The 10,628-nt window shown below is 41.4% G+C and overlaps 1 protein-coding gene across 1 annotated transcript in view; it reads left to right on the top strand.

The window, feature by feature from the left end:
- Nucleotides 1-10,628, top strand: part of FAM102B (family with sequence similarity 102 member B) — an 81,637-nt gene that overhangs the window by 46,248 nt on the left and 24,761 nt on the right. The window contains exons 3-4 of the mRNA XM_021690133.2: nucleotides 5,021-5,050; nucleotides 9,800-9,916. Of these exons, the coding sequence (XP_021545808.1) occupies nucleotides 5,021-5,050; nucleotides 9,800-9,916 (147 nt within the window). The remainder of the gene's footprint in view (nucleotides 1-5,020; nucleotides 5,051-9,799; nucleotides 9,917-10,628) is intronic.

Below are 10,628 nucleotides of genomic sequence, written 5' to 3' on the forward strand. Positions count from 1 at the left end.
AAACTGGAAAATAAGACAGAAGAAAATATCCAGACAAAATCACAGAAAGAAAGTAGAAAATTTAAAAAAGAATGTAAGACATGAGAAACAGTATAAAGGTCTAACATATATGTAAATGGAGCCCTAGAGGGAGAGGAAAGGTATTGTGGCTGAGAATCTTCTAAAACTGATGAAAAACATCAAGCCACAGATTCAAAAGTATTGTAAACCCCATTTAGGTTAAACAACAAATCTGTCATATTTAAATGACAGAAGACCAGCCTGGCTGGAAGATGGAAAAGAAGGAGAGGGAAAGCTCTTGGTGATGAGGATGGAGGCACTAGATCAGGCAGGGCCTTATAGGACATGGTAATGAGTTTGGATTTTATTCTAATTACAATTGGAATCCATTTGAGGATTTTACTAAGGAGAGAGATGATCTTCTAAGATCAGTTTTGCTGCTGTGTAGAGGATGCATTGCAGATAGACCACGTAGGTGGTGGGGATGGTTCAGGTGAGGAATGCTTGTATTGGCATGGAGCTATAACCACAGAGACGGTATGATGTAGGATGTGTTTCTGGAGGTAGACCCCCACTGATAGATTGGATGTGGTAAATGAAGGGAAAAGAATTGAGGATAACTCTTAGACCCTTGCCTAAGCATATAGGAAGGTAATTGTGCTATTTATTGAAATGGCAAAAGCTCAGAGTGAAATAATTTGGGGGACCGATAAGCAGAAATCAGCAGGCCTGTTTTGGCCATGTTAAATTGGAGATGTCTATGAGATACCAAGTAGGAATGTCCAATAGTCATTTAAAGATACCAGTCTGGCACTCAGGGGAGAAGTCAGACTAGAGACGGAGACATGAGAGTTACCAGCATAGTTTTTATTTAAAGCTACAAACCTGGGACGCCTGGTTGGCTTAGTCAGTTAAGTGTCCAAGTCTTGGTTTCGGCTCAGGTCATGATCTCAGGGTTGTGAGATGGAGCACCGTGTCCTGCTCCACACTGAGAGTGGAGGCTGCTTGGGATTCTCTCTCCCCTTCCCCCTGCTCATTCTGTCTCTCTCTCAAAAAAAACAAACAAAACAACAAAACAAAACAAAAAAAAACCCTACAGACTTGAATGGGGAAAGTGTAGACATAGAAGACAAGAGGTCCTGAACCAAATCTTGGATCACTCTAACATTCAGAAGGAGTATAAATTACTGTTAGCAGGAGAGGAGCAAGAATTCATATGTATCACTTCTTACATCCTTTTGGCCAGATCTTGATCACACTGCCATAGCACAATACCATATTATTTCACTCATATGTGGAATTTAAGAAACAAAACAGATGAACATAGGGGAAGGGAAGGGAAAATAAAATAAGATGAAAACAGGGAGGCAAACCATAAGAGACTCTTAACTCTAGGGAACAAACTGAGGGTTGCTGAAGGGGAGGAGTTTGGGGGGATGGGATAACTAGGTGATGGGCATTAAGGAGGGCATTTGAAGTAATGAGCACTGGGTGTTGTATGCAACTGATGAAGCATTGAATTCTACCTCTGAAACTAATGAAACACTATATGTTACTTAAATTGAATTTAAATAAAAAATTTTTTAAAGATTTTATTTATTTATTTGAGAGAGAAACAGCAAGAGAGGGAACACAAGCGGGGAGAGTGGGAGAGGGAGAAGCAGGCTTCCCGCCGAGCAGGGAGCCCAATGTGGGGCTAGATCCCAGGACCCTGTGATCATGACCTGAGCCAAAGGCAGACACTTAACAATTGAGCCACCCAAGCACCCCTAAATAAAAAAAAATTTTTTTTTTAATGTTGTCATTATTTTGGGTAGCCATATACCCACCTAAAAATACAGTTTTCTATTACTTTGGAGAGCAGGGGAATGGATAGTTGGTGTGCAACTGGCATTCTTTCTACAGAGGTTGAATACAAGAGTAGGTCCAGCAAACGAGAGTGAGAAGGAGCAGGCATTGAGGTAGGAGTAAAACCAGGCAATTGCAGCACCATGGAAGGTTAGAGAAAAAAAAAATGATGTTGGAAAGGAGGTGGAGTGCCCAAGCCTTTCAGATGCTGTTGGGGGGTTAAGTAAGATGCAGACAGAGCCTTTGGGCTTTAACAAAAATGGACATCATTGGTAATCTTAAGAACCATTGCAGAGGGAAAATGAGGACAAAAGCCTATTTGAAGTAGATCGACTAGAGAGTGGGATATAGCAAATTGAGAAGTCTTTCAAGGAGTTTAGCTGTAGAGGGGAGCAAAGAATTAGCTAGAAGAGACAAGAATCATCTGGAGAAAGTTTTGTTTTATTTAGTGAAGTGTGCTATTAAGGGATATGACAATAACCTAATAAAGAAGAATAATTCAATAATTCATAATAGGGTAGATTTAGTGATATGGCCACGCCAGACATCAATGCGACAGGAAGGGGCAGCAAATATTCATGAATAATAGAGTTTACCATAGATTGCTGCCCATCTTATTTAAATTCACCACTTTTTTTTCTTTTTTTTTTTTTGGCTGGGTACATGGTACATGTACATTGATGGTACATGACAAGGTAGAGCTCCCCAAGTCCCTCCCCTTATTCATGGGGTCTGGGATGGAAACTGTATAGAGGTCAGGAAATTCTCAGTGTGTTGGGGGATGAGTTGGGGCAAGGACTCCCTAGCAGCTGAGGGCCTCTCCTCCTCTTGCTCTTGCTGGGGCTGATGGTCCAGGGGGCTCTTACTCCTTGGAGCCATGTGGACCATAACGTCCACCACCTGGTTGCTGTAGCCAAATTCATTGTCATACCAGGAAATGAACTTGACAAAGTGGTCTTGGAGAGCAATGCCAGCATCAAAGGTGGAAGAGTGGGGTGTCACTGTTAAAGTCGCAGGAGACAACCTGGTCCTCGGTGTAGCCCAGGATGCCCTTGAGGGGGCCCTCTGATGCCTGCTTCACCACCTTCTTGATGTCATCATATTTAGCAGCTTTCTCCAGGCAGCAGGTCAGATCCACGACTGTCACATTGCAGGTGGAGACATGGAAGGCCATACCAGTGAGCTTCCCATTCAGCTCAGGGATGACCTTGCCTACAGCTTTAGCAGCACCAATAGAAGCAGGGATAATGTTCTGGGCAGCCCCTCAGCCATCGTGCAACAGCTTCCCAGGGAGTCCTTCACAGTCTTCTGGGTGGCAGTGATGGCATGGAGTCATGAATCATGAGTCCCTCCATGATGCCAAAGTTGTCAAGGATAGGGCCAAGCAGTTGGTGGTGCAGGAAGCATCGCTGACAATCTTGAGGGTGTCGTCATACTTCTCATGGTTCACGCCCGTCACAAACATGGAAGCATCAGCAGCAGGGGCAGAGATGATGACCCTCTTGGCCCCACCCTTCAGGTGAGCCCCAGCCTTCTCCATGGTGGTGAAGACCCCAGTGGACTCCACAGCACACTCAGCACCAGCATCACCCCCTTTGATGTTGGCTGGATATCACTCCTGGAAGATGGAGAGGAGTTTTCCATCGATGACGAGTTTCTTGTTCTCAGCCTTGACTGTGCCATTGAATTTGCTGTGGGTGGAATCATCCTGAAACATGTAGACCATGTATTTGAGGTCAATGAAGGGGTCACTGATGGTGACAGTTATCTGTTTTGCCAGAGTTTAAAGCAGCCCTAGTGACCAGGCACCCAATAAAGCCAAATCCGTTTACTCTGACCTTCACCACTGTGTCTCAGGGACACGGCTGGCACTGAACCATAAGATGTGGCTGTCTGTCAAACAGGGAGGAGCAGAGAGCTTAAATTCACCACTTTAAAGATGGAAATGGTATAAAAAAGAATGAACTCTTAGCATTCACGACAACATGGATGGACCTAGAGGGTACTGTGCTAAGTGAAATGTCAGAGAAAGACAAATACCATATGATTTCACTTACATGTGGAATCTAAAAAAACAAAACAAACAAACAAAAGCCAGAAACAGAATCTAAGTACAGAGAACAACCTGGGGATTGCCAGAGGGGAGGGGGATGAGGTGAAGGGGATTAAGAGGTACAAACTTCCAGTTACAACATAAATAAGTCACAGAGATGAAAAGTACAGCATAGGGAATATAGTTACTAATTTTGTAATCGTGTTGTATGGTGACAGATGGTGACTACACTTACCATGATGAGCATTGCATAATGTTTAGAATTGTCAGATCACTGTGTTGTACACCTAAAACTAATTTTTTAAAAGTGGGTAGGGAGAGGAGATTTTGACCCTAATTGTAATGGCAAACACACATACAGAGTATATTGTGTGCTGGGCTTTGTTCTAAGTATTTTACACTTAATTCTCACAACTGTGCCATGTCCTAAATCCAGAGATTTGGCAAATTAGTGTACAGTTATATATTTCAAATAAAATGTTAAGATGCCTGTATATTATTTGTTATTATTTTTCACTTTTGCCAGTCTTGTTCACGTTAGTTAAGAGGGATTCTACTATACTAACTGGATCAGTACTATATGTGTTTATATATATATATTTATATTAATGTGGACAATATCATATAGTAGAAAAAAGTAAGATATAGAACAGTGTGTGTAGTATGGTACATTTGAGTAAAAGGCATCTTTTGGACTGTTCCTAAAAATTGGTAAGAGTAGCTGTCTCTGGGGTAGGTGTTTCAACTCTTCTTAAAATCTTTCCACAATGTCATTCATGTGCTTACTAAGTAAGTAATTTAACATTTCTTTGGTGATTTGGGTTCTAACAGTGTGTCTAGGATACTTTTTGGCAATTTCTTCTTCAGAATAGATTAAAAATTAGCTTGCCTTCTTACCATTTGCCTTTTTCAGATTTAAGTTAAATTCTCAATTAAAATTCTGATAATTTGGGGGATGGGGGTAGGGTAGCCATCCAAATAGTTGAATTTAAGATCATTAGAAATTTATCAATATTTGCAAGCATGTAAAACTGTAAATACTTCAGGATTATTTGATGTATGTTTAATTTTAAATCTTTAATCATATGATATCCTTACAGTGTTTTTTATCTTTGGCAGGAATTGAAAGGTGGAAAAGCTTATGCAAAGGTAAGTAGATGTTCTTTTACTCTTTTGGAACTTTTAATATCACTCACTGCTATTTATAATCTTAAAAATCAAATGGTTTGCTCCTCTAATTGCTATTCAAGTAGGCTGTTTTTATTTTTTTAAGATTTTATTTGTTTATTTTAAAGAGTGCAAGCGGTGGGGTGGGGCGGGGAGGAGCCAAGGGAGAGGAACAAGCAGACTTCCCGCTGAGCGCAGAGCTGGAAGGCTGGGCTCCATCCTACAACCCAGAGATCATGACCTAAGATGAAATCAAGAGTCAGACGCTTAACCAGCTGAGCCACCCAGGCCTGCAAGTTGGCTGTCTTTAAATAAAGCAACTTGGAGGTTGAAAAGTTGGATCCAGCAATAAATTATAGGCACATTCTTTCTAAAAGCTGATTATGGGATGTTATTCTTACATTTCTGCTTCCCTACTAGAAGATGATCTCTGGTTCCATTAAGCAATAGCATCTGTTAATTCAGTCTCCCCTGGGAAGTATAACCAATCCCACCTCCCCTCACGCCCCACCCCCCAGTGGAATAGGACCTCTCCTCTGTGCTCTCTTAGCATTCTGTAGTACATGATCACTACTATCCTTTATACTTTTACTAGCTATATGGAATTACTAGTAATTAGTGTGCTCACCTTTTTGCTAAATAGAAAGAATTAGTAATACTGCCAGAAACGCACATACTCCTCTTTTATTTTCAGTCTCTGATGGTATCTCCATCAATTCAGTCATCTGAGCCAGGACACCAGCTTAACCATCAAGTCTGCCTAACTCCTTAAAAGCACTTGGTTGCAGTGTCAGTTAGGATGCTCTTTACTACAAGTAACAGAATACCCTCCTCACCTAGAGGTGGTTTTTTGTGTTTTTTTTTTAAATTTCACAAAGCAAGTAGATACGAAACAGAGCTGCAGATGCGAGATAGAGCTGCTCCAGGATTAGTTAAGCCACTGACTGAAGGACATCATCAAGAACTCATGTTACTTTTCTCTTTTCATTCTTCCATTCTCTGTGTGATGACTTTATCCTTGCCTAGCTCTTCTCATGGTCACCAGGTGGATTTTTAGTCCACCCATTCACATATGACAAAATCCAGCTGCTTCTCCACAAATGGCTTTCTTTGAGTGAGAAAACTTTTCCTAGTCAGCCCTCAGAGGATTTCCCCATGCCTTTCATTGGCCACAACTGGATCATACGCCCACTCCTATACCAGTCATGGGCAATAGGAATGGATTGCCATGGCTAGCTTAGACTAATCACAGTTTAACAATGAGCTAGAGGTTGGGCCACTTTCATTATGCACATGGATGAGCTAAGGGTGGACACTTGAATAAAATCAGGGCTCTGCTAACAAGGAATATTAGAACATTGGATGATGGTGGGAGGCAAAAAACAGGGTCTGCTGCAATTGACAAATCTTGATTTCTCCCTTCTCATTTAAAAACCATCCCTTCTCTCCATTCACAAGGCCAGTGCCATAGGTTATGCCTTCATTATTTCTTATTTAAAACCTGTACTGGCCTCCTATCTTTTATTCTCTGCCTCTGATTTCTCCCTCCATCCATCCTTCGTACTGTTGCCATATGATCACTCTGAAATTTGAACATGATCATTCCTCCACTTTTAGTCCTTCAGCTATCTATTGCTCGTCAAGGAAAATGAAATGAAAAGTTTTTAACCCAGCATTTAGACCCATCTTGGACGCCATCTGTGAATGCTCACACTCACTTATTCTTATGCTTCAGACTTACTGCCCTCAGAAACTTCCTGGAGTGTACCATGCTATTTTAGCCTCTTTGCCTTATGACTTGATATTTTCCCTGTTACGCATGCGCTTCCCCCTTCCCTTGTCCTGTCAACTCATACAGCATTAGACACTCAGTTTAGTCATCCCTTCCCCTGAGAAATTTTCTTTTCTTTTCTGTCTTGTAACTGTGCCTTCTTCTATCCCAGCACTTAAACTTTTTTATAAGAATGTATTTTCTTTCTATCTCCTCTCATTTAACTATGAGCTCCTTGAGACTAGGAATGATTTACATTCCCAATGCCTAATGTTACCTGAAATGCAGATGCTCAGAATTATTTGCCAAATGAAGTAATATCTACCACAGATATAACTAATAGCTATGTAGATACACCATTTTAACGAGACTGTTATCTCAGTAAAGCCAAAGAGAAAATCATAAGGAAATATGGACTCTCTGGTGCCTCACCAAGTCCTGATCTGTCCTGTTCATCACTGTTTTGCAGTGTCCAGAACAGGGCCTGGCACACAACAGTTGCTCAGTAAATGTTGACCTTCAGCCTGAAACATCACAGCCTTCATTGGTAACCTGCAGCCTAAAACATCACATTGACATACCCCACCTTTTAATATGCTTTCTTAATGGTGACTGACCAGATTGGTTTTTTTTTTTTAATTATGCTTGGTGACACTGTAATACCAGCATTCTAACAGTGGATGGTAAGCCAATGGGCCAGTTTTTGCTCAACAAATATGTATTAACTGCCTACCATCTGGCAGCATTGTTCTTGGCGCTGTTATATTCTTATGGAAGGTTGGAGGAGACAGTAAACAAAATAAATATGAAATGTGTACGTATGTGATATGATGACAGCTACTAAGGAGAGGAACAAGGTAGGCAAGGGGTAAAGGGGGACAGGGTAGGGGAGGAAGGGAGGAGTCAGGGCATTAAGAATGGTCATGGAAGCCCTCTTAGGTGGTATTTGAACATAGACCTGAATGGAGTGAGGAGGAAAGCTACAAGAAGATCTAAGAATGTGTCAGGCAAAAGAACAATAAGTGTTAAAGGCCTTGAGGCGGTCTTGGCATGTTCAAGGAAAAGGACATTGTGGCCAGGAGAGTAAATTAGGAAGAGAATGGGGAAGTGAAGTTGACAAGGTGGTGGCCAAGGATGAAGGGACCATAGACAATCAACGTAGACAACTCTTTCAAGGAGTTTTGCTATAAAAGCAGAAAAGTGGTCCAACAGACTGGAGAGAGATGTGGGATGAGGTTTTCTTTTGTTCATTAAGATGGTAAAAACTCCGGCATGTTTGTGTGCTAATGGGAATGGTTCGACAGAGAAGGGAAACTTGAGAGTGCAGAAGAGAGGGAGGAATTCCTGAAGCAGTGAGGGCAGGGGGAGAGTTGTTGGCCTCAGATCGGAGCACAGCCAGTTCACACACAGCACGCAGAGTGCAGCTGCAGGCAGGTGAGTGCATGTGGCCAGCAATAAGAGCTTCTGGAAGTTAAGTGCTCTTTTGATTGCTTTTAGCTTCTGAGTGAATTAGGAAGCAAGGCATCAGCAGAGAGTTTGGATGGAAAGGAGGTGCTAGAGGTTTAAAGGGAAGGGGGTAATGTAGGAAATACAGCCTTCAGATTATGTGTAATCAAATAGCCCCATGAATCTTCACATGCTCATTGGTATGTGGCTTTGCCCTAGCTACATCTGGGCTTTTCTGCTGATCTGTCGGACCCCTAAAAGGCAGTAAGGCTAGAGTAACCCTGTGAAAATTAGGTAGATGTCACCCATGGCTGATGTGTTCTGACTTATTATTGCGTTTAGGAATCATGGCCTTTCAACTGGTCTGTAAGTTCTTATTCTCCATCCTTTTTGTACCAGTTAAAAGCTACTAAAATAATGCTGCAGCCTTTAGTTAAAATCTTCATCTTAAATGCCTTCTTATGTGCCCAGTATGTGTCTTAAAATCTTAAAGCAGGCAGCTTAAAATCATATCAGTGTTTGAAACAGTTAGTACTTTTTATTAGGCATTCAGGGAGATGTGCTTAATTGCAAACTCAAAAACATTTTTTGTTGTTTTTAATAGAAGACTCCATATGCATTTAGTCATGTAGAATAGAACAGACTTAGTTTGTAAAAAAAAAAAAAAAAAAAATCGGGCATATTTCTTGTACCGCTTAGAAACGAGAAATAGGGGTTAAACAACATCAGAGGACAGAGCGCGGGACGATCTTCGGTAGCTGCAGAAAATGGGGACTGAACATGGGTAGTAATGAGAAGGAGGAACAGGTTTGAGCTAAACTTTTGGAGAGCAGCATAGAAGGTTGTTGAGGGGCATAGCTTTGGGAAAGGGGAAAAGGTTTCATAAAAAGGGATTTAGCTTAAGTGTGATCAGCAAGGCAAATGTTGTGGAAGGTGGTGAAGGAGAAGGGGCTTATACCAAAGAAAACTTAAATCATTCTATTTCTTGCATGGAAAGTAAGAATTTAATAACCTGCAACTGTCTGCAGTCACCAGTGGTTAACTGGGAATGGAGCCAGAATCAGAACAGGGAGAAGAAAGTCTAATCAGTTTTCTTTATGAATATGCAAATGATCATGATTGGTCTGCTGCTATTTCCCACAGTGTGGGGTGAGTACCACTGCTACTTGCAATGATTTTAATTGTTTGATAAACATTATTTTTACTTTAACAGTTATGTATTTCAATGTGTACAGAAGAAATATATATATTAAGCACATCAAATCTGTGATTTCAGAGATCGCATTGCTTAAGCCAAGAATAGAATAGGTAATACATTTTTACAAAAGAAGCGAGCCAATCTAAAGGCACACATTAAGCAAATAATAGAGTAGATATTGTTAAGATGGCCAAAATTGCAAATGACTGAACTTTGAGAAAACTTGTCTAGAACATGGATTGAATATTTATTTTAAGGAGAATATGATAGGAGCCTAGTAGATATTCTATTAATATAATTCCCTTTCTTTTCACAGCTGGGCTTTGCAGATCTAAACCTGGCAGAGTTTGCTGGATCAGGAAATACCACTCGTCGCTGTTTACTGGAAGGCTATGATACCAAAAATACAAGACAGGATAATTCCATTCTTAAAGTAAGCACGTTTTGAGATTTGCATGTCAACAAATGAGAATCTCTGCCTTTAAATAAGCATGGGTATATACGGCCAAGGGCAAGATGGGAAACGGTACTGAGATCATAAGCTGACCACACCACTGAAACACTCACTCACCATCAAGGGAGGCAAGCTACCCCAGTCACAGAAGCAGTGAAAATTAACAAATGTTCACCTTCATGATCCTAAGGTGTTTCTGGGGCTGTGAACATTCAGGGAATAGTACATACAACTGCTATAGCATAAGGGCTCATTGAGAGTAAGGAGCATGATGAGTGAATACCTTAAAAATGTTAATCACTGGGCGCCTGGGTGGCTCAGTTGGTTAAGCGACTGCCTTCGGCTCAGGTCATGATCCTGGAGTCCCTGGATCGAGTCCCGCATCGGGCTCCCTGCTCGGCAGGGAGTCTGCTTCTCCCTCTGCCCCTCCCCCCTCTCATGTGCTCTCTCTCATTCTCTCTCTCTGAAATAAATAAATAAAATCTTTAAAAAAAAAAAAAAGTTAATCACTCCCAAAAAGTGACTTCCCAAGCAGCTGTGGTGGGCACAGAGAAGTCACTGGGCTTTCCTGTAACTAGTAAAGTGACAGGTGGAACTCACTTTAGGCATCTGGCCCTGTTTCCAAGTACCGTCAGCAGCCTCCTATTCTCGTGGCCACGCTGCAGAGAGTTGCTGGGGTATTAAATGAGAC

The sequence above is a fragment of the Neomonachus schauinslandi genome, chromosome 4 (assembly GCF_002201575.2).
Source record: "Neomonachus schauinslandi chromosome 4, ASM220157v2, whole genome shotgun sequence".
Taxonomy (NCBI): domain Eukaryota; kingdom Metazoa; phylum Chordata; class Mammalia; order Carnivora; family Phocidae; genus Neomonachus; species Neomonachus schauinslandi.